At 29.4% G+C, this 26,454-nt stretch overlaps 1 protein-coding gene across 1 annotated transcript in view; it reads left to right on the forward strand.

Moving 5' to 3' along the window:
• LOC135958523 (muscle segmentation homeobox) overlaps window positions 1-24,041 on the forward strand; it is a 39,327-nt gene extending 15,286 nt beyond the window's left edge. The window contains exons 4-7 of the mRNA XM_065509426.1: window positions 3,533-3,640; window positions 20,574-20,750; window positions 20,834-20,939; window positions 23,809-24,041. Coding sequence (XP_065365498.1) covers window positions 3,533-3,640; window positions 20,574-20,750; window positions 20,834-20,939; window positions 23,809-23,915 — 498 coding nt within the window. The 3' untranslated portion in view covers window positions 23,916-24,041. The remainder of the gene's footprint in view (window positions 1-3,532; window positions 3,641-20,573; window positions 20,751-20,833; window positions 20,940-23,808) is intronic.
• The last annotated feature ends 2,413 nt before the right edge of the window (window positions 24,042-26,454 follow it).

The following is a 26,454-nucleotide window of genomic DNA, read 5'->3' on the forward strand; positions in this document are numbered from 1 at the left end:
ACTTTAAAGACCTTATTCCTTTTTTTTTGTTAAATTTTAATTTTTTTTTGTTTTTTCAATTTTTTTTTTAATATTTAGCGAAAAAAAACTTTTGGTGAAAAAAAAAATTCTGGTTAAAAAATCTTTTTTTCCGATTTTGACCCATTGTAGGTCCAGGTTACTATGGTCTTATATACGTCGTTGCAAAGGTCTTTTAAATATCTATCATTAGATATCCATATTGTCTATATTAATGACTTAGTAATCCAGATATAGGTCAAAAATTGGTCAAAAATCGAGGTTGTCCCGGTTTTTCCTTATATCTCAGCCATTTGTGGACCGATTTTCTCGATTTTAAATAGCAACTGAGCTGGAAGAATTCCGGAGATATTGATGTATGAATCGTGTATGTAAGTTATTTGAGGGCTTCGGCAAGTTGATTTCAACAGACAGACGGACATGGCTTAATCGATTCCGCTATCTATAAGGATCCATATATCCAACTTTATAGAGTCGGAAAATTATATTGTAGAAATTACAAACGGAATGACAAACTTATATATACCCTTCGCATTAAAATTGATTATGAATAAGGCGGTAAGTCTTTTCTGGCTTATTTACTACTATTCCAAATGTTTGGTTGCAGATATAATGCTCAAACGTCTATTTTTCTTCAGCATAAATTTAGTAAAAAACTTTTTCTTCAATAATATTCAATTTATTCCTTCAGCAGCTTGCTGTTTAATTTTGGCAATTTTGATTGCACTTATCTTTATAGAAGTATTCTTTGTTCTTTAGTAACGCATCGCTGCTTCCCTCCTTCTTAAAATAATAAAAACTATTGTTTTTGAAAGAAGATACACTTACGATCGCGAACGAGACACACTTTTAAAATCCAAAAAAATTGTTTCGTGAGATTATTATATGCAGTAAGTCACTAAATTTTGATATGAATTAAAATTTTCAGCCATCTGATTCATATGATCGCGGAATACTGATAGCTAACGATGATTTAAGTACCGGAACGCGACACTGCAATATGAACAAAATCAAATTAAAAGTTTACCGTTAAGCGAGGCCTTTCGGCCTCTTTTAATTTGTTTACATTTGTTTGTCATGATATATGTTAATATGTGAACAATAAATACTAAAGAGAAAATCTCATTGAAAGTAGCTAGGAGCAAGACAAAATATATTTTCAGTTTTCAGGCCAAATTTGTATATGATAACAACTAAAATTAGCTGAAATAATATAAAAAATCATTTGTTATTAATATTTTTAATTTCTATGGTTTTTCCATATGGAATTACAAACTGCTGGAGGGTATACAAATAAATATTTTCCGAAAATGCTTCAAATCTTATTTATACTAAACGCGAGGTTACCAGGTGGTTTTATTAGCTGCCCCCAAACGGAATTAAAAATATGCCCAACTATTGTTTTTCTTTAAGAAAATTTTAAAATCTAATTTTCTTGAAATAGCAAAAGCAAAACCATTTTTATAATTTTCAAATCAGTAAACATTAAAAATTTCTATTGCTTTCATTACACTAGTAATTTGAAAATTTTAAATGTATGTATTTTGTATGTTAAATTCTCAATTAGAATTTTCTCAATTTCGATTAGTTTTTTCTCAATATTAATTTGGATTTCTTGATTTCAATATAAGGGCCTGATTCAGAAACACGACTGGAAAACGATTTTCAATTTTTTGTATGAAAAACACTCAAAGATTATTGTACAAATGAGTGATTTTCATACAAAAATTTAAAAATAGTTTTACGGTAGTGTTTCTGAATATAGAGAAATATACATACATAGAGCGGAAACTAGAATCATAGAGAAACAACAAGAACGGAAACTAGAAAGAAATTCAAACTTTGACATTTCTTTTTGTTTGTTTGTTTTCAATTTCCATATTACTGGCACCTGCTGATTCATATCTGTGGCAAACTAGATCCAAAATAACTTCGTGGAACCAATTTAAAGACTTTTAGTTTTGTTTCGGAAAAATATTAAAATTTATTTGTCAAACAATTCTAATTAAAAAGCAAGTAAGAGAGCTATATTCCGTGCCGAATCTTATATACCCTTCATTAAATTATACTTATAAAAATTAAAATTATAAAATTTTTGAGGTAAACAAAATTTAAAAAAAAAAAATTTTTTCGAATTGTTTTTTTTAAATTTTAAAAACCCATTGTAGGTCCAACTTACTATGGTCTTATATACGTCATTGCAAAGGTCTTTGAAATATCTATCATTAGATAGCCATATTGTCTATATTAATGACTTAATAATCCAGATATAGGTCAAAAATCGAGGTTGTCCTGATTTTTTCCTCATATCTCAGCCATTTGTGGACCGATTATGGGGTCTTCAGAAAATTGATTTCGAAAGACAGACGGACAAAAACATATAAAATCCATACCTAAAATGGAATATATGACAGTTCTTGTCGGATTTGGAATGAATTAATCTATGCATCAACAAGTACGTCAAAAAACATTAATATTGAGTTTCTGAACAAAATGGCATCGTGGAATTTTTTTAGTGGAATTCAAGGAATTGAAGTGTAATTCAAGACTTGAATTACAAGACTTGAATATCACACTTTATTTGAATAGCATTCTCCAGTAAAAAGGAAACATAAATTCAAGCAAAATGTTTTTTTGTTTGAAAACATTTAATTTTTCAAATATTTTCCAACAAAATGTTCAAGTGCTTGAATTTTTAGGACTTTGGTGCTTTTTTCCAAGCATTTTTCAACAGGAATTTTTAATGGATTTTAAACAGATTTATGTAAATAGATTCAGGAATTTTCCAGTAAATATTAATCTTCCAAAGTTTGTATGTGAAATAATGAAATAAAGATTCAAATTTCATAAATTCAGAACTAGTCCCATGTTTGACAATTTCGAACAAAAAAGCATTGATTGAAGAAATAGTTATAGTTATAGGATTTGCATGCATTATTATTGGAAAAAATCACTTATTTGCTCTGAATCGCTGAATGTCCAAATATTATACAATAGAGTTCTCAGCAGATATGACTCTTTAAATTATACTAACAATTAAATAGTTAACAACGTTTTAAAATCCAAATTTGTATGGAAATTTTGCTTTAAAACATTTGGGGTATTCACACGGTCTGTCTATAGTTGTTGTTGTGTTTTAAACAAACAAAAAAAGTATTATATTATGACAAAACAATAAACATAGTTCAAATAGTCTTATTAGATTAGAACTTTTTTGTTTGAAAGATAACAAAAATTTTATTAAACTATCAAAATATATTAGGACATTATGACAATATGTTTTAATTTAAATTTTATTTTATATGAATGAAGTTTTAAAATTATAATTGTTCTTCTAAGGCAACGCAGAATGTTTATAGTCTTTCATATTAAATTTAATAAAAAGAGACTTAACACATTTGCATTCTAAGCTAACGTATAGTACATATAATGATTTTCTGTATGTATGTTTACATTTATAATTAAGACTAACTTTTTGTTATCCTTTTTTTTAAATTAATTTTTAATATTTCAGGAACAATTAGCCGAATTAGAAGCAGCTTTTGCCAAATCTCATTATCCTGATATTTATTGTAGAGAGGAATTAGCGCGAACGACAAAACTAAATGAAGCTAGAATACAAGTAAGTAAACAAACCATTTGCATATACATTTGCTTATACTTATAGATGTTTTATTAACAAATTAAATAGTAATAAATGGATAAATATTTACACAAATACAAAATACATATAAATCCTTAAACAAGAACAATTTGAACATATCGTTGACGTTTTAGCAAACTGATTACTGCGATTAAAAAGCGATTATAACGATTCAGTGACTTCACGCCTGGGTGTCGCTGTAAAGTGCATGTGTCAACACAATCAACAACAACAAAAAACTGGGCCAATATTCTGAAATACTTAATCCACAATAAAACACACACGCACGAACAATCGACTTTGATGTTAAAGGACTTTTGTGCTCATTCGTATTAAATATGAACTGCTGAAATACTCTTGGTTAAGGGATGATTTCGTTGCTCTAATCCCTGTTGGCTTTTTATTTCGATTGTGCTTTGAAAGACTGACAAAAAAAGATGTGCTTTTTGTTCAACTCCATCTACCTATTTCGCTAACTGTTCTCCCAAAAGTAAAAGTCCCGCAGTGCTAATTAATTTATAGTTTTATCGTAAAATTCAAACATACTTTGGGTTGACGACAAAATAATAAGCATTCTTTCATTCATTCTCCTCAAAGAATCAGATTGTCAGATTAAAATCTTAAATACTCTCGTACTTTTATTCCAGTTCATTCACGCTTTTTATTTTTGTTCACATTAACTGGTAGAACTTTTCTATATGAAGGAGTATGATGAGTGGTATGACCCTCCTGGCTGGCATACGGCTTGGTCTGGCTGGTTTGTTAGTTTGGTTGGCTTTTGTGGTGTTCGATTACAGTGACATTTGTGGATGGGTGGGTACGCTGAAGTGAATGTAATTCCTTTCTTTGGCAACTTGTTTTACTGATTTTGAAACTTGTTTCGTTTTCAAAACAGATGTACTAATAGACGGTGGTGTTGTTCACTGAAAATTGCAATACACATTTATTTTTTCCCATCTAGAAACAGTGGTCTAAAGAGTATAAAATGATTTGTGGAAAGTACAGATTTTTAATTTAAATTAATGTTGAGAATAAACAAATTGTGCTGAATTTTGTTTGGATATCTATATAACTAAGAGAAATAATGGACCGATTCTAACCAAATTGAAATCTCGTACTTGAGTCAATAAAGAAGTTTGTGCCAAATTATCTTTGAAAATTGCGACCTGTAGTTTGATTACATGGTAAAATGTACGGAAATCGCTTACAGATATGAAAACAGAGTTAAAACGATAAACTGCGATTATTTATCATTATAAATCACACTAAGGGCCATTATTACAACTTGCCGTTATAGTTAAAGTTACTTTTAAGGGTACCTTTTTCTATTGCTTAAAGTTAGTTACCTTTAACTATAACGGTAAGTTGTAATAATGGCCCTAAGTAATAAAACTGCAATAAAATATTTAATAAAATATTTAAACAGAAGATTTTATAATGTTTTATGTCCTCCTGTAAAATTTCTAAAAATATCTGAAATCCAATTTAATCTAAACAATAAGCAAAAATCTATAACTGATACATTTTTATCAAGATAAATGTGAAAATCGTTGTAAAGATAAAAAATTATCAGATATGAAAATTATCCATTTATTAGTATTATTGCTTCGTTATGACAAAATTGTTAGTGCTTTTTCTCAGGCAACTTTGTTTTGACAACAAACGTCATTAACTGTTATGATAAATATTTGTCAAGTATAAACAGGGGGTAAGAAAATAAAAATGGATGACGAGAAATTGAAATTTTGTAAGACATTTTTTTAAATTTTTTTTATAAAATACGTTGTCTTACGAATTTCTTATTTCTTTAAATCTAATCGAGTTTTAATACCAGTTTAAGTTGTATTTTCTCAATTTCAAATTTAATTTTGTGAATATTAATTTCGATTTCCCAATTTTATTTGGTTTTTTCTTAACATTAATTTGGATTTCTTAACCCCCTGGTTATACTTGATAAATTTGTATCATGATAAACTTCAAAATGATTGTCCAAATAAAAAATTATTAGGTATAGTCTCCATTTATTAGTATTATTGCTTCGTTATAATAAAATTGTTAGTGCTTTTGCTTAGACAACTTTGTTTTGACAACAAATGTCATTTATTGTTATGATGAATATTTGTCAAGTATAGACAGGGGGTAATTTCAATTTGTTATTTTTTTTTAATTTCTCATTTTTATACCCTTCACCTTCGTGAGAAGGGTATATATTAGGGTGGCCCCGTTTGTATGGAGAAAAAATAAGGTATCGATGTTCCCGCCTAAAATGAAAATTTGATTCATTCTAAGACTACGTTTTGAAATTTTTTCGTCCTGGGGTCAATATTTGGCGAGCTGGATCAAAGGATAAAAAGGTCCTTTTTTGAGGTTTTTTACATTTTTTCCATATTTCTTCCAAAGGAAGTATATGTAAATTTGGTATCATATGAAAGGTCTTTGAGAGACGCATTGAATTAGTTAAAAGAAATTTAAAAAAAAAAATTTTTAATTAAAAAATTTTAAAAATTTTCGACAAAATTTTAGTTTTTTTTAATTTTTTCATAGAATTTATTCAAATACATAGATGAAATTTCTTGATCATAAACATCATGTAATTTCACCGAAATGGTTTTTCTCGTTTTTTAAAATTCAATCCAGTTCAATGTTTATTCAACTTTGTTTAAACCTAATTTCATCCCTATCTGACAATCTCTGTACTCAATTCATAGTATATGTATGGGCATCAAAATAACTCAAATTTTATAAGCTTTCCATCGATGTATAAATTCTTATACTTTTCTTTTGTTACACTACGAATATTTAAATTTAAGCTAAAACATTTCCTATACATCGCGCTATAATGATTATTTTAATGTTATTCCTTTGGAATGTTGTTGTTAATTTTAAGTAACATGTGAAAAACTGCTTAACAGATAGGGATGAAATTGGGTTTAAACAAATTTGAATAAACATTGAACTGGACTGAATTTTAAAAAACGAGAAAAACCATTTCGGTGAAATTACATGATGTTTATGATCAAGAAATTTCATCTATGTATTTGAATAAATTCTATGAAAAAATTAAAAAAAACTAAAATTTTGTCGAAAATTTTTAAAATTTTTTAATTAAAATTATTTTTTTTTAAATTTCTTTTAACCAATTGAATGCGTCTCTCAAAGACCTTTCATATGATACCAAATTTACATATACTTCCTTTGAAAGAAATATGGAAAAAATTTAAAAAACCTCAAAAAAGGACCTTTTTATCCTTCGATCCAGCTCGCCAAATATTGACCCCAGGACGAAAAAAATTCAAAACGTAGTCTTAGAATGAATCAAATTTTCATTTTAGGTGGGAACATCCGCAACTAAAATTTTGGGGCCACCCTAGTATATATATATAAGTTTATCATTCCATTTGCAATTTCCACAATATAATTTTCCGACCCTATAAAGTATATATATTCTGGATCCTTATAAATAGCGGAATTGATTAAGCCATGGCCGTCTCTATGTCTGTTGAAATCAACTTTCCGAAGCCCTCAAATAACTTACATACACGATTCGTACATCAATAAATTCGTACATCGAGAAAATCGGTCCATAAATGGCTGAGATATAAGGAAAAAACCAGGATAACCTCGATTTTTGACCTATATCTGGTCATTAATATAGACAATACCGATATCTAATGATAGATATTTCAAAGACCTTTGCAACGATGTATATAAGACCATAGTAAGTTGGACCTACAATGGGTCAAAATCGGAAAAAATATTTTTAACCCGAATTTTTTCTTTTACCAAGTTTTTTTTCGCTAAATATTAAAAAAAAAAATTTAAAAAAACAACTTTGGAAAAAAAAATAATTTGGTTTACTTAAAAATATTTAAAATTTTTATTTTGAAGTATAATATGGTGAAGGGTATATAAGAATCGGCACAGCCGAATATAGCTCTCTTACTTGTTTATTATTTATCTTTCTTTTAAGACATTTCAATTTGTATTTTCTCAACATTAATTTGGATTTCTTAATTTCAATTTATCAATTTAAAAATGTACATATTAAAAAGTGTGAAAAAATTTTTAATTTCAATTGAGTTTTTCTCAATATTAAATTTCTATTCTGAACTTCAATTTAATTGGATTTCTTTCTCATCTTCAATTTTTAAAATAGGTATTTTTATCATTTCCAATTATTTATACGAGTAGAATATCGGTAACGGTATTTAGATTATATTGGTAACGACAATTGCAGTTATTTCGGTAAAAGTTAGGTGAAAGGGTATTTTAGGGATAACGGTAGCTTAGCGGTAACGGTATACAACCTTAATATTTATTATTAATTAATAAATTTGGATTTCTCAATTTCAATTTGTTTTCCTCAATACCAATTTGCTTTTCTAAATAACAATTTGTATTTTCTCAATATTAAATTGATTTTCTCAATTTGAATTTGATTTTTATTACCATATTAATTTGCTTTTATGAATTTCAATTTTTTATGTCCCAATATTAATTTGGATTTCTTGATTTCAATATGTATTTTCTCAACTTGAAATGGTAAAAATGATAAGGCGTCTTTTTTTCATTTTACAGAATTCTTCATTTCAAGACTAAGAAAAATTACCCGCATAAATTTAGTATTACTTTTTATTGCTGAACAACTAAATTTTAAATGATCTGCATTACTTGTAACTAACTCGGTAATGACTAACATATAATCTGATATATAAGTACATGTTTACGCAATTCAGAATGAAGTCATAACAAAATTCATTCAACCTTTAAATGGTTACATTTTTGTTAATTCAATTATAATCCAAATAAATTTAAAATAATTTTTTAAGACAATTGGTAATAGATTTAATAGTACTAAATTATTTAAGTTTCTATTTGTAAGCGAACGTAGTAATGACTTATTGAACTCCATATTTGTAAGCCTCCAATTACATCACCGTATTAAAATAATGACTTAAAATGCCAATGTATAAATAGTGATTAGTAATTATATTAGCATTTATGAGTTAAACTTTGTTATATACGTTTTTGTTAGGGACTCAACGAACAAAAGTTAAAAGCTTCAAATCTTTTTTCCATGTTATCGAATTCGTATCTTCAAGAATAAGAGAAATTATATAAATAAAGTTTGAATTTCGTCATAGGAATTAAAGAAGTGTCAAATTGTTAACTCTTACTTTTTCCTATATTCTTAACGGAATTTGAATGAAATTGCTTTTGTTTTGAATTTCAAATAAACTACGATTCAAAACACTGTGCAACTTAGGGTAGACTGCATTAAGATTCTGCCACACATACAGAAAACAAATTGAAACCTAAATAAAACAATATTTCTAGTAAATTAAAATACAATAATAATCATAGAGGTTGAGTTGTCAAATTACAGGGGTTGTCACTTGATTATTCTATTTGTTTTTATTGAGTCTAGTAGTGTGTTTCACTTCATTTCAGCCTTTGTTGGTCTATTTAAAATATTTGAACATTTGTCAAATGAAAAAAAAGTCGAAATATGTTTTATGCTTGTTAATGATGACGTTGATAATCATAATGATGTTGTTATACTACATGTGAAAATAAAAGGGAGTGATGTTTTCTTCTTTTTTTGTTCGTTTTTGGTACTTTGTCATTTGCTACAAAGTGTTGACAAGTATCACAGCATTTGTTATTTGATAGAGAGATGTTGTTTGTTGAATGTATGTATGTACATATGTATGTAACAAAAGTAGTCCTTTAAAGCATAATTACATACCAAACACATGCATAAATTCCTAGTGATATTTATGCACTTTTTCTAGCTTTTTGAAAATATTTTATATCAGATGTTTAATCTGTGATTATGGTATTGATGATGATAAGATTACATTTATTAATGTCTATGTACTTTAATAAATATTATTACCCTCTTCATATATACATATTATGTAGGTACATTAAACAAAATAGCAGAAGATTTAAAATAACATTTGTTGTAATGAAATGAAATAATGTTAACAAGTGTTTGTTGTTCATCTTTTTTTTATAAATTTTAAAGGGGTTTTTCAACACATTGTTTACAGTATGTATATAAAAGTCGATATTGGATGAAATTTCTACAATAAAGTGGATAATGTTTTTAATAGAGTCGTTGTTAATATTGAATTGCACTGTTCGCAAAATAAATTTTATTAAATTTTGGACTTCTAAACTACTTAAAACATCAATAAAATAGAGTTGTGATACTCAATACTGTGTTTTTACATGTTATTTTTATATGATTATATCATTGTGGCAATCATAATATGTTAGTTAAATTACGATGACGATATAGTCATCTAAAAGCCTTTCAAAGAAGCTGAATAATTTGTTTTATTGAATAAATTGCTGACACTGATGATCTTTGTTTGCCACAGTGCTGATCCGTTTTGGTCATTAGTTAAAAGCATAAAATACAGTGAGCCTCAGAAGTGAGTATGCACCAAAAATTATTTGATTTTTTTTAAGATAATGAAAATCCTAAAATTTATTCATCGATTAAAATTTTAATGTTTAGGTTTGTTGGAGATTGAGTTGAATAATAGATTCGGTTGTGAAAAAAAAAGATTTAAGTCGGACTATAATGTTATTCATGATCCTAAAAAAATCAAAAAAATCGCGGGTGTTTACTCACTTTTGATGCTCACTGTATAATGGTAGTTGCTCAATTCATACCCTAATCTTAAGTCAGGCGCGGATCCAGGTCAACCATTTGCGGGGGGGGGGGGTTGGTATATTAAAATTTGTTCTACATTTTTCTTTTTATTCCTTTTTTATATGAAAACTTTTCGGTTTTTAGGATGAAAATTTCCTATTTCACCCCCTCTGGATCCGCGCCTGTCTTAAGTGATGGCCAACCATTCACTGACCCGATCGATAATGTTAAACTTTTGTCTGAATTATTTGAATATTGTCTGAATTCGATCTTACCGGAATGCAATGAACCGCTACCCGAGCTTGAAATAGTATCAATAAATATACCGAATGTATACTTTGTCTATACATATATAGTTTAGATATCGCAAAATTTTTACATATCTACCCACTGTAAAAATCTTAGATCATTTTCTCTAAAGTCTTCAACTTTCATTGTAATGTATTAAAAAAAACAGTTTTTTTGCCTCTACAGAAAATTTTAAAATTTTGATTTTAAAGGATCCAGTGCGATATGTATATTTCCAAGGAGTTTGATAGAGTTTTGCTTTTTGTTATTGGTATTGGCGATAACTTCTCTCGATTTATATCAAGCTTTCTCAGATGGGATTTTATCGATTATTTCTTATTTTTCTAAAAGACCGATGATAGCAACATTTGCCACTCATATTCATTTAATTTAATTATATACGAAGATTGGAGCAATGAGGCTTAGAAGTATATTTTGGAGTTACTCGACAGTGTAAAGAGGAGGGCGAAGATGGTTATCGATGACAGTAGGGTATCCAAATCTATTATTCTCTGGAGCATCGTTGCAGTGTCTGTATCTATGTTTTATCGATACTACAATGTAATGTGTTACGCAATATATGTACCAGTAATTATCCATTCATGGTCCAATGTACAGTGGATCATACAAAACATTACAGGGAAAAATAGTTCTTTAGCTGTACCGTATTACCTATATTCCTAGTTCGAACACAACACATTGCATGAGTAGAGGTCTTATCCACCCCTTTGCGCGAAATTATCGTATGTTACTAAAAACAAATTTTACAGGATAGCTTTATTATTAAATTTCTTTACTTTGGCTGGTATCATCAATACCAAATTTTAAATGCGATTTAGGCCGGGTAACTTATAAAAATTTTAAACATAGTTAAGGCTTAATCAATGTTTAAATAAATTTTTTCCATACCAAAAATATATTTAAACATTGATTAAGCCTTAACTATGTTTAAAATAATGATAAGTTATCCGCCCTTAGTAAATTAAATTTCACATAAGTTAAAATTAACTTAAGTAGTAATATTTCCATAAATATAGCGAATATTGATATAATATTTTATGATGTATAAATGTAACATACGATAATTTCACGCAATTAGGACGATATCCTTAGTGCTGGTCCAAGAAACAAATTGTGTAAATTGAAAACAACTTTTTTGGGTGGTTAATTTAATTTTAATTTAGGATTAATTTCCGGCATATTCAGCAAATTATGCATCCTATAAGAATTTATTATCAGGAATGTAATTTCCGTTGAACACAACAGATCTGGCTGTGTACTGACAATGAAAAATTGTTAGCAAAAGGTAATGACGATATCCAGACAATACATTTATCTGCCAACGAAAATTGTCAGTTCACACGGTTGTCAGATTGTTGTATGGCAAAAATTGCCAGATTCGTTGTTGGACTTTGCCAGAACTGTCAAATAAACAATATGAAATTGTTCATCAGTGCCTTGGTCTAACTTTTTTCTTCTGAATTTTTCCAAATTGCAATTGAATGAGGTGCAGCGATTTGCCCATTTTCCTTTGCGATCGTTCAGACTTACCTGGATGGCATCTGATACCTCTTGTCATAAAATATATTTGGGAAGCATCCCATAAACTTCGCCGTCAACATCCTTGATAAGTTTTATAATATTTTCGTGTGACCACAAGAGCCTTCAGAGCCTCTTGGCGACTGGATAAGAAAAGTGAAGTCAATTCGCTCATAGTTGCAATCTATGACGCTATCCATTTAATTCGTTTTACAATTTTGTTTCACTTTTGTTTTTTAATAATATTAACCCCCATTAACACGAAGTCTGATTAGGTGTTAGCTAATGGTTAACTGTTGGTTAAAATAATTTTTGTATGAAAACTGTCAGTTTACCTATTAGTTAACACATAACTTGACTTCGTATTAATGGGGGTAATACGAACTATTATTTGGTGCAATTGTCTTACAATAATCTGACAATTGCAATGTAATATGTTCACAGGATTGTCAGATGTCTGACAATATTATTGTCTTATCCCCAGTAACACGAAGTCTGGTTATGTTTTAACTAATAGTTATATTGATAGTTTTCATACAAAAATAATTTTAATCGACAGTATAACTATTAGTTAAGGCACTACCAGACTTTTTGCTAATGGGGGTAAAAATGTGCTTATTCAGACAACGTTGCAAGACAAAAATTGTAAGTTCACACGGTTGTTAGAAATTTTTTTTTAAAAATTGTCTGATCTGACTATATTGTAAGATCACACAGCTATGCATTTTTAAGTAATAAAATGTAAATGTCAGACATACATATATTTTTAATGACTCTCATGCATTAAACAGATTGAAGACAGTAGGCTACAAACTGAAATCTGTCAAACATAAAATACACACGTTTATATGAAGACGATTCTTTTGACGACAGCACAGCTACACGACCACTCGACTGCTTTTGCCACTGCAGCCGAATTACGCTAATTTTTTATTTTTGTCAACTACAAAAAATGTTAATCAAATTAGTGCTTAAAAAATATATATTTTTTTAATTAATTAAGAGAAGTTTCTGATAACCATATTGATATAAATTAATAACAGGTACACAATTAATTATAACCATATATACATATATTTTCACTCAAAATAATTGTTTAAATCTTAATTACTTTGGAATTATTTTTTATTAAAGTAAAAAATAAAAAAATGAAGTGGAATTATAAATCAGCTGTTTACTTTGTAGCTGCAGTCTTTAAAAAAAGTCAGTAGATGACACACGACTGCAACTGCAGCCAGCAGCATTAGTGTTCATGTAATCGTGTAGCCTGCTGTCTTCAATGTGTTTAATGCAACAATTGCAATGGAATTATCCAAATTAGCTTCACCGTTACCTATTAACCGTTTTGAATCTGTAGAGAACCATTAGAAAATAAAATTTCATTTGACAGTAATGAACATAGTCCATGTTTCACTAAGCGAAATAAGTCGAAGCATAAATTCCTCTATATCTAAGCAGATTTGATATATTTTTTAAAAAAATCGGTAGGATTAAAAATGTTGGATGTACATGTATATTTAATTTCAAAATAACTTTCAAAAATCGTCATTGTCCAGATAAAATAGAGTAGTCTAAAAAAATCTCATGTCCCATGCAAAAAACTACCAAAAATTTACTAAAATAATGCTGCCTTTAAAAATTTAATACATCCACGATGATTTCAGTTGCAGCTGCTAAATGTGTGTATAAATATAACAACAACAAAAAATAAAATACTACAATTTTCAACAATTTATTGAGGCCACTCAATTTCATTAAAACGTTCGTTTGAAATGTAAAAATTAATAAATAATAACAGAAATTTTTAATTTAAAATAACATTTATTAAACAAAAAAAAAAGTATTCATATAATGTGAAATGTGAAAAAGAACAGAGAACATTTTCTATCTTAAATTATATGAAATACCGACCGAGTACGCTGGCACAACAAATACAAATTGCTTTCTTTTTTTATTTTTTTTGCAACATAAAAGTACTTTTAAACAAACATCCATAAATACAATATTTGTGTGCACCATCAAATGGATCCTTAATTGAGTTACTCCGCCCACATACATACATCGAATACATACAGCAACAGAATATGAATGTATATGAATGTATGTATGTATTTATGTAGAACATACAAACATACGCGCAAAAATAAAATGTTAAAGTAAAATAAAAATGGTTTATTTTTCTGTATTCTGCCTTTACTACAAGTGGCACCACATTAACATCCAGCAACCCAAAACCCACCCACTGACGACTACTTAATATGAACCATCCATCCACCATCATTATTATTTATTATTATTGCAACAAATACAACAACAACAGAGCATCATCATCGTGGCATTCGTTTGAAAGAATAGACAGACAACTGCCATAAATAAAAAGGAACAAAAATTCCACGGCCACTATAAAGTGAATAAATGGTAAAAAGAACCCTTATAAAATAAAATAAATAAATATACTTGCTGTATATTGTATGAAGTTAGTGTTTCCTTTTTACCATCTTACGATGAAATTCTTATGATTTAGATGAGTTTGTTTTTAACGTGGAGTCTGCTTAACATCCACCATTTTTACCAGCGTTTTAAGGCGAAAGAAAAAATGATTGACTTTAAAAAAAAAACAGAAAATAAATAGAAAAACAACCATCTTTAACAACGCCATTGACAAAGTAAATTTTTATGTTGCCTTAAATGCCTTAAATACAGTATTAGGTAAAACAGACATGAGTTTTTAATCCAATCTTCATAACATGCTTTTCTAAAATTTTCTTTATTCAAAATATTATGATTTTCAAGGTCCTTCAAAAAAAACCCATTGACTTCCGAGATAACTTCTGTATTTGTTATCAATATTATTATAGGTAGCTGATTTGTTTAATTATGTGAAACTATTAGGAGAATATTGTATTAGTGGGCGTGGCTCCAATCATACAAAGTAAATAGTTATTTTTTAATATCTCGGGAACTATAATTGTGAAAGTATTCAAAAGTTTAAACAAAAAATGGGAGGGATCGTCACCGCCCATACAAAGTAAACAGTTATTTCTAAATACAGTAAAACCATGATATTCCGGTCGGCGTTAATCTGGATTAATCGGTAATCCGGACATCAGTTTTAATTACATTGTGTACTCTATAATCCGGATAGATTGCATCTTTATAACTTTATAATCCGGATTTCATACAAACTTTGGAAAAAAGTTTGAACGGTTCTCGACAAAAAACATTGAATTACTATTATACCAAGCAAAATAAATAGTTTTAATTTTTATTGTTATTTTCTTGACTTGTAGAATTGAAATATGTTAATACTTTTTTATAAAATGTACACTCTAATAAATTTTCATGTAAATTTCCTACATTAATAGTAGGAAACTTTTCTCCTTCTATAATTAGGGTAAAAATACATGTTGTGTGTAAATTCAAATTTTTTTTTTTGATAACAAATGGTTTTTGTTTTTTTTAGAAATAAAATATTGACAATTTGTATATTAAACGTTTAAATTAGTTTACACACTTTATGTGTAAAACTTCAATTTATGCACAATATATGTAATTTTAAACATAAAATGCCTATTATGTTATAAAAATTGAGAATACAACATTTTGTTTGTATTTTTGCTGAAAAAAGTATGTAATTGATTTTGATAAACATATTGTGCTTAAATTTACGCATATTGTGTAATTTTACATGAAAACTTACTTATTTTATAGTAGTAGATTTACATGCATTTTTTAGAGTGTACATACATACATACTGTAAATGTTACTTTTAAATCTAATCATTTATAAATATGTATAATATATCATTAGATATGCATTTTTAATACAAGAACAATGTTTAAAATTTTTATTCGATAGTCCGGATAATTCGATAATCCGGATTAGGGTCTGCAATCAATTATCCGGATTATCAAGGTTTTACTGTGTATAGAGAACTATAATTACTAGATTATTCAAACTTTGTCTGAATAACTCTGTCATTTCACATATATTTTTAACTTTGAACATTTTATTTCATTACGATTCGGGTAGGTTTTAGCTAGCAATAAATTAAATGTTAATGTTATTCCAAGTACATTTTTGGAAAATCTAAAAATTAATAAAACGATTATTCCAGCCTTTATCACAGAAATGTTATTCATTGTTTTAAAATTAGACTTATTGCATCCAAACCTCCATGACTCGAAGGTCAAATTCCTACATACCGACATTTGTAACTCCTAAAAATATTAGTCCAATGGCGAAGATAACCGATTTTCTTTTCTTCTTGGACCAGCACTCAGGGTATGATCCCTACTCAAGAAAAGCATTGTGTAAGAACTAGGAAAAGAGAGAGTAGTGTTTGTGGACATTCGATTTGAACTTTCCCACATACGGCCAAAGAACGAATTTTCCTTGTAGTGCGTTGTGCAGTCCAATGGACAATCGAGCATAAGGGGATGTGCTCTTGATGAAAAAATTGTAATACGTATTTTATAGGGTGATCGATTCTTCGACATTTTTTAGAAATCGGTTTTCGGCTATTGTTTTCTTAAGATATTCGGGTCAAATTTGACACATTTTGAAATTAAAATTGTGTTTTTTCTAAAATGAGTGGTTTATTTAATTTCAAAAGATCTCTTGTGACATTTTTCTAAATATAAAAAGTCTTCTAAAATAGTTGGAGTATTTTTTAATGTTTTTTGGATTTTGAATATTTTTTTTAAAGATTTTAATGCACTAAAACCCTAAAAACACTTTTAGAAAAATACGGTTTCTTAGATATTCGAAATGTTAGATTTTCAAAAAAACCGAAACGAAAACCGGGCAGATCACCCTAGTATTTTATCAGATCACATTCCATTGTAGTACCGATAGAACAGTGAAACGCAGCCCACATTGCGACGGTGCTCCAACGTATCAATACCCTACTATCACCAATAAACACGACGTCTAGAAGCTCCATTTTCGGTAGGATATACATAGGTAGTGTAAATAGTGAGGAGATTCTACACCGTTTTAGAAATCCGATATACTTGAATGCTTCATTCAACACTTGAAAACACTTGTCTAGACCAGCGGACATCACATTGTATTCTCATGCCCAGAACATCAAGAGTGAAGTGACATGGTGTGTCGTTCGTTTATGTGTCAACATACAACACAGAGTCTTCCGAGCGTTGAAAACGACCTTATTCCCAAGACCCCATTCCGAGATTGTCAGAAGGTTCCTATAAAGGGAATCATTAATGTTTTGCCTCATTGCCCCAATTCTCCGACAGGCTTGGTTTGTAATATAATGAATATGAATGGCAAATTTTGCTGACATCTGCAAAAGAATAGATATGGTTGGAAGTTTAACGTAAAAGGTCATTTAGAAAAATAAGCAATAGAGTAGGAGAAAGAACGGAGCCTCTCAATTTATCTTGAACTCGTTTGATGAGTTCTATAATCTATTACAACTCGTATAGTGCGATCTCTGAGAAAGCTAAAGGTTTAGCTAAAAGCGCACCCTGCCATACTCTATCAAATGCCTTGGAAATATCTAAAGACACCACTTTACTTTCGCCAAAGCGCAGTATGGAACGACACCATTTTTCCGATAGGAAGGTTAGCAAGTCTCCGGTAGAGCGTACTCTGAGTAAATTGTTGGACTCTAAATATTTCACAAGTTGGTAGTTTACCATACTCTCCATAACTTTGGAAAGTTCAGAACAAATTCTATTGGGCTGAAATTCCTTATTCACGATTTCCTTGTAATAATATTTGTATTACTTGAATTACTTAAGGTGAAGTAATGTAATTCCTCTCGTATGCGAGGCAAGGAAGCCTCTAATCCATATTTGTAAGCCTTTTAATAATAAATGTTATCAATTCATTTAATAATATTAATCAAATCCCCTTTACTCTGAGTAAATGGAGTATTTCTTGTAGACTGGCACCTTTCACAAGCAGCTAAAGTTGAAAACTTTTATCCATCTAAGCTAAATGAAATCAGGCCGAAATAAGGGATAGCGCTAAGTATGGTATGGTATTATTCTGGACAGCAGATTATATTGAAGTTTCAATATCTAGAAGAGGATAAATAGGGCCAACGTGGTCATATATTCAAGCAAAATGCAGTACGAAATGAATGATCGGTCCGAGGGGTGTAGTCAAACCCACCTTATTTAATGAATTAATAATGGTAGGGCACAGAGAAAACAATCGAATGATTCGGTTGCACACATAGAATTTTTCGGATCTATCAACAGAAAGTCAGATGATAAATAAGAATTTCGGTTGAAGCAACCAAACTTTTGTTACCCCTTCCAAAATTTTGTAGTCACAACTGTAAAATTCGGTCACTAAGGTGGAATCATTCGATGGGCAAATCAAATTCGGTTTCTATCATGAATCTGTTTTCTTTGTGTGATGAATCTCAGATACATTTACTCATTCATCAAAGAATATGGTTGGTTCAGTATGAAAACTGTAGAATTATCAAAGACTAGATTAAAAAAACTGCCTCTTTTAATGTCTAGATTATTATTTTATCCAAATCAATGTCTAGGTATTTAACTAGTTGGACAAATTATTTCGTAGCCTTTTTATATGATGTCTCTGAGTCCATAAATTATGTTTAAAATGCTTTGTATTACGTATTTTTCGAGTTACAGTAGGGTTTCAACTTTTGCTCTTTACTGTAGATATTGTATATTTTTTTAGCTTATCAAAATAAGAAAGAATACAAGAAAATGTTGTATCATTTAATCTACTCTATTTTAGTATAAGCAGCATCTAAGTACTTATTGCCCCCATAAAACCAAATACTCCTCCAACACCCATCCAACCATACACCCAACCAACCACTCAATAACAACGTGCTGATGTTACAAAAAAAATCCTCATTTATATTTTAATAATTTTTTTCAGTTTCTATCTGCTTGCAAAACTTACATACACACATAGTTATAGACAAAGATAATGACGCTAAAATGAAATTGTAAACCCTCTTTGCACATCCCAAAATAAAATTACTTTTTCGTCCTTCCTTATGTTGGTTGGTATGGCAGGAGTATCTATCCATGGACCCTTCAGGCTGTTTTCATTTGATATTTTGCCTTCAAATGTCGAAATTATTTTCAATTTTCTTTTTTTTTTCTTTTTCCTTCGTTGTTTTCTTGGAAGGAATTTTATATCCTTCGAAGTTGTTTTTCTTAAAACAAACCTTAAGAAAATATTTTGCTTTTTATTTATTGTGTATCTGTACATTGTTACCTGGGCTTGGATTGAAAATATTACAACTATTGGGGTGGATAATATCCAAAATATACATGGTTTCCACAGTCTCAATATCCTCGACATCCTTCAAAAATATGGGGTACCGTTGACCTCTTTACTACTTATATCCCCGATTAAACAATGACCTGTTATCCAACTAAGGCCATATAGTCCTTGTCACTTTGCAGTACGTTCTACCTCTCAGATTTTACCCAATAGTGACAGATCAGAAATGTAAAGTCGTGTGTCCACTATCAAGTTTTCTTGTGGAAGTAGCTTCCAGAAGTGACACGATTTCAGCTAGTCCCCATAAAAATGTCCCCCCGGAATACTGTTTGAACAGTCATAAATATGTTGATTATGCTGCAATCCTGAGCAAATTTTTGCTCAAATTAGTTCCAAGTATCTCTGAAATTATACAGTAAAGTATGGCGAACATCGACTTGCTAGTGAACACACGGCTTAAGCCTCTGCATTTGTCGGGAACTCTATATGTTATCCGAGTATCAGTCTCATCTATGCCTATATCCATCTGTGAATACTGCACACCCATCAATCAGTTCCTCTGTGCTGGGGTTGTAATACCGAAATCAAGTATCAGACAGAATATCATCGGCTCCAAGACATCCAATATCCTAGAAAATCCTAGTACTTTTCTCTCGCAGTTGATTTAATAAAGCAGATTCAAAAAAGGCAGACTATGTAAAAAATTTTAAAATAATATCAATTCCTAATATAAAAGCAAATTTACTTACAACTAGCAACTTGACTTTATACAAACTTTAAAGAACTCCTGGAAATATACATCCTTGCAAACATGTTTAAACCTTAAAACAAGAAACCCATCTTGGTAAAAATTCCTTTAAATAATTTCCTTTACCCGCAATACACGAGCTCAACCAAATGTCTTTAAATTAACTCGTGTATGGTTATGTGGATGTAAAAGGAAAAATCTCACCATCATCAATATTTTAAACATGCTGTAAAAAATGTAAAGAAAACTTTTCAATTACGGTTTTCAGTTTTTACCCACTCTATAAGCATCCTTTTCTCCTTCCATCCATCCTAATAAACGTGAATATTTTGCTAAAGGTCTTCTTTTCTTTTTTTTTCTTCTAAAAAGTTTAAAATTTAATTTTTATTAATATTTCTTTAATTTTTTTTGTATAATTTAAGGTTTGGTTTCAAAATCGTCGCGCCAAATATCGCAAACAAGAGAAACAATTACAAAAGGCATTGGCACCATCTGTGATACCATCGTGTAATGGTATGATGAGAAACATTCAAGGTTACAGCGTGTCGCGAGGTTATCAACCCTATCCTCATCATAATTCAATAAATCGTTATCCTCAGGTTGGTTACATTTCATATTTTTAATGCTGCAAATAAAATAAATTCTCTATTTTTTAAATAAATGTTTTTTGGTTTTTTTAAAGGATCTCTTCCAAATGGGCGCCTCATCATATCCCGGCATGTCTCAACCTTTTTCAATGAGTCATGGTGCTAATATGGGTTCAGTGGGTGTGCGACAAGATTCAATGGGTATGTATAAATTGAAAAACATTATTATTTAAAATTATTATTATTTTATACTATTTAGGAGTAACTTATAATGATTTGTAATTTGTTTAATACTTTAGTACTTTACTCTCAGCTTGCTACGCTTTTTACTAATCATTTAGCTTCGATTTTTGAATCCGCCTAAGAATAATGAGGGAATTTATTTTTCACTTTCTTAAGTTATGGATATGATAACCTACACAGAGAAAACAGATTCGTAGTGACATCAGAATACAATTTTTCGGTTCTATGAACTGAAAGAAGAATTCCGGTTGAAGCAACCAAACTTTTGCTACCCCTTCTAAAATTATGTAGCTACAACTGTATTCGGTGACTAAGATACAATCATTCGATTGGTAACAAATTCGGTTGCTACTACGGACCGGGTTTCTTTGTACCATCTTGTTAATTTTTAACTCCCCTATTTTTATTTTATTCGTATTTTTATTTATTGTATCCTCACAAAATAATGTGAACTAACAATAAGTTGTTCAGATATTAAAGCAGCTGTTCTTAATATTTTATTATGGAATCTTTGAATTTTTTCAATACTTAATAACGATTATTAAAGTTGTCAAAGGTTTATAACAGGAATTTTTAATGGAAAAAGTGATAATCCATTATTAACATTATTAATCGTTTTGGAATATGGGAGTTAAAGTCCCACTTAACGCCGCATTAACGAAAATAAACAGATAGTTCTGGATATTTTAAGGCGTTTGATAGAAGCTGCATTCCGCACTTTTATCAAAACTTACGCTTTTTGAATCGATAATAACTTTTTTAAATTCATATTGAGCTTTCTCAGGGAGTTGTTATAGATGAATTCAAATCGACTGTATTCAAGATAAATTTTCAGTTCTTTTGGCAGAAAAAATATCCTGATAAAACAGAAACTATACCTTACTTACCAACAAAAAAATCTAAGAGAATTTGGATTTGAATTTGGAAAAAATTGTCGGAAAGGTCTTTTAAATCTCTATTCTTTAAATATTTCTCTATACTTTATTAGTCTGGGTGTAGACGTTCTCCTAGTTCACCACTAGTAGCACCTAAGATGTTTGGGGAAATATACTGATGGGAATTAAATAAAATTAAACGCCCATTTTGCGATAGTTCTTCTTCATTTTCGAACAGTTTGAAAATTACTGCTGCTTTCGTGGCTTTCTAAAATCTGGTTCGAGGAAAGCCCTTCTTATAGTATTTCACTTGTAATATAGTAACGACTCTACTTGACTTCAACAATTCGACTGTTACCAAATTGAGTGTTATGACTCAATGTAGAAACACAAGCTTGCGGATGAATGAAATGAAGCATTGTTTGAATAATTTATCTTTTCGGATTGCATCCATAAGCTGTATTTAAGAATAATTAGTTATTAGCCGACTGAGAACCGAAGCATTTATCTCGTCGAATTCTACTCATTAGCTAGTCATAGTCAATAAGTTGTAGTTAGCCGACGAGAGCTGAAGAATTTATCTCCTCGGATTACATCCATTACCCATATTTAGTCATTAGCTGACCAAGTGCCCGAAGCATTTATCTCGTCGAATTATGCTCAGCTAGTTAGTCCTAACTTATAGAGCCAACGAATTCATCTCATTGGATTGTATCCGTTGCATTTACTTTATAATAATATAAGTTGTTAGCCGACCGAGTGCCGGAGAACAACATATAATGATAAAATTATGTATCATAAATATGGTTGTCACAAACATATACTTGTTTACTGTAACCAAATATATGGTTGATACAATCATGTGAATCATAAGGTAACCATATCATGGTTACCACAATCATGTAAATAGTTACTGTGGCTATAATATTGTTAAAAAACTTGTAACACTGTTTAAATGGTTACAGTAACTATGCCCAACTATATTTTTTCTCTGCGTGTATGTATTAAATTTCATTTTAAAGTATTTTTCGGAAATTTTGTGGAAAAATTTCTGTATAGACGACACTTAAGCCTGTATATACGAAATTTCAGTACGTATTATATGGGAGCAATGTCAAGTTATTGACCGCACCGTAAAAGGGTTTTGTCCGTATATTTCAGATATTAATGGCCGATAAAGTCCTTTTTCGGAAGGACTTTCCCAATTATGTTCGAAATTTCGATCTTTAGTTTAATTAAATGGTTCATATGGAAATATTGGTATGTTTTAAGGTGGGTTTGGACCAATATTTGTGGACGTAACAATCGCATTATACCCTTACCACTATGTTGGAGTTGGGTATAAATGATGATCTAAATCGTAGTCACCAAATATGTTAACAAGCGTTAGAATATAAACTTGAATTTCCTTATACATATGTATTTATATAATTTCTATTAAATACTACATAATCTTGCTATTAATACTATGTACTACTACATACATATACATATATTTTATTTTATCACACATTCCTGTCTGTCAGTAAAAAAAGAAGAAATAAATTGGCTGCTTAAGAGGCGGAAATTATGCAATCAGTTTAAAAATGTAATATAATTCTATACTACATATTTATTTTGTGAATTCCCTTCTTATGTTGAAAGACGTTTTTGATTTATTTTCTTGAAATGAATCTTAAAGAAAATCCTTTAGATTAAAATCAAGGATATGAAGATATTAAATGTAAATAAGAAAAACTAAAACTATTTGGGTAGATAAATCTAAAACATATGAATGACTCAATGTTATTACAAATTAGTAATAACATTTCCTGATCAAATATAGAACAAATTACATGCTTAAACATCTATTATGACAAAGAGAGCATTCAATTAGGAAATAACAGATTTTATACTTTAATACGTTTTTGGATAATAATTTAATAAATTCTTTTATTTTCTTTTCTTTGAAGGTATGTCACCCGAAGACGAGTGGTACAATAAAAGTTTATCGGCGCTGCGCATGAATAGTTCACACCACCCCAACTTATCGGCGCCAATGCTGCAATACCAAACATAATCAAAAACCTTTGACGATTTCTTTTAAAGTGTAAAATATTAACAAGCATTATAGACCAGCCAGGGAGGAAGCGCTGTAGCTGGAATACTTTTGGACCTAAGCGTAAAAATTTTAAATATTTTAGACTTTAAAAGAATTGCGTCATAGTATTTATGGACATTCCATGTGATGTGATCAAAGGTCACATATTCAATATGAGAAAACTAAAGAGCTAAATACACATTCCAAAGATTTTTTATTTTCTAAGAAATCAATCAAATATCTAAAGAATTTAATTGTTAATAATTAATACACAAATAGAATGAATATATTTATAAATATATAATTAATTAACACTGTAAAACTTAGATTTTTAACGATAACATAATAAAATTTATAAATTGTTTCCTACACTAAAATATTTATAAAACAAAAATGAAGAAATATTAACACATTTTTAAGGAACATTTACTTGCAAACATACATTTAATTACTATTTATAGACATTCTAAAATACATTTTAAGTTTTGTAAATACTATGTACAATCATTTATTACTGAAACAAACATCACTGCAGCCAAGGAGAGGTTTTCAAGAATTATCTGGTTTGAGTTCTAAATGTTCATGAAGTGAAACATCATATATGGTTTTGTTAATTTAAGCCGTCTAACTTCTGGAAAAATGTTGAAAAAAATCCTGGTCGTCAAACTTTTGAGATATTTATTAAGAAAAATACTAAAAATAATATTAACATTTTAACAAACAATTAAAAAATTAACAGTTTTAATTCTGTTTTTATTAATTGAAATAATTTGGTATTTCGGAGAGTTTAAATATATTTTTAAAATATCAGCTATATTGGCGATAAAATTCTAAATAAAATAAAAAAACTAAAAGTCGGAACATGAAAAAGGGCCGGATAGAGAACTTAAGCGGACACAACACCCCACAGACCTATCAAAACATAGGTTTGAATAAAAAATTATAAAAAGGCAAAGCACCGATCCTTGAAAAAGATCCATATTTGTATAACCCTATATGTTTCTTAAATATTTAGAATGTGTGATTTACGATCACATGGCAAATAAAGTCACAGTAGGCACTTTTCTAAAAAAAACTCAGTTTTTGGAACACATTTTCCATGTATTAGGAATTTCAATATCTCAAAATAAAAAATTTCAAAAATTCTAATGTCATTGATTTTGTCCAAATTTTGTTACGATATCTTTAACCGTTTAAATTTTACATTGAGGATATTCATTTCAAAAAAAATTTAAAAAAAAAAAAACAAGAGAGCTCTATTCACCAAATTATACTTCAAAATACAAATTTTAAATAGTTTTAGGTAAAAAAATTAATTTTTTTATACAAAGTTTTTTTATTTTTTGAAAATTTTGTTTTTTCGAATTGTTATTTAAATTTTTTTTGGCTTTTTTAATTTTTTTTTTGGTGAAATAAAAATTCGGGTTAAAAAATATTTTTTTCCGATTTTGACCCATTGTAGGTCCAACTTACTATGGTCTTATATACATACGTCGTTGGAAAGGTCTTTGAAATATATATCATTAGATATCCATATTGTCTATATTAATGACTTAGTAATACAGATATATGTAGGTCAGAAATAGGTCAAAACTCGAGGTTGCCCTGGATTTTTACTCATATCTCAGCCATTTGTGGACCGATTTTGCTGATTTTAAATAGGAAACTTCTCGAAAGCATGTCTGACAGAATTATTGAAGAATTGGATCCCGAAGATATCAGGGGTCTTCAGAAAATTGATTTCAACAGACAGACGGACGGACATGACTTAATCGACTCCGTTATCTATAAGGTTCCAGAATATATATACTTTATGGGTCGGAAAATTATATTGTGGAAATTACTATATCAAAAAAAAGTTGTATTTTTTTGTGGAATTTTGTTCAAGTTTTTGTTGTGTATAAGTGTAAAAAATCAGTTTTCATCAATATCCTCAGAAGTTTTACAACCTTGCCCCCTTGGACAAATTTGTACGTTTTTATAAAAACGTACGTTTTTATACCCTTCACCTTCGTGAGAAGGGTATATGTATATAGAAGTTTGTCATTCCGTTTGTAATTTCTACATTTTTCATTTCCGACCCTATAAAGTATATATATTCTGGATCCTTATAGATAGTGGAGTCGATTAAGCCATGTCCGTCTGTCTGTCTGTTGAAATCAATTTTCTGAAGACCCTAGATATCTTCGGGATCCAAATCTTCAATAATTCTGTCAGACATCCTTTCGAGAAGATTGCTATTTAAAATCACCAAAATCGGTCCATATATAACGGAGATATGAGCACAAAACCGGGACAACCTAAATTTTTGACCTATTTTTGATCTATATCTGGATTACTAAGTCATTAATATAGACAATATGGATATCTAATGATATATAATTCAAAGTCCATTGCAACGATGTAGATAAGGCTATAGTAAGTTGGACCTACAATGGGTCAAAATCGGGAAAAATATTTTTTAACCCGAATTTTTTTTTCATCAAAAAATATTTTTTGTCATAAATTTTATTTCAAA

Source organism: Calliphora vicina, chromosome 4, assembly GCF_958450345.1.
Source record: "Calliphora vicina chromosome 4, idCalVici1.1, whole genome shotgun sequence".
Classification (NCBI taxonomy): Eukaryota; Metazoa; Arthropoda; class Insecta; order Diptera; family Calliphoridae; genus Calliphora; species Calliphora vicina.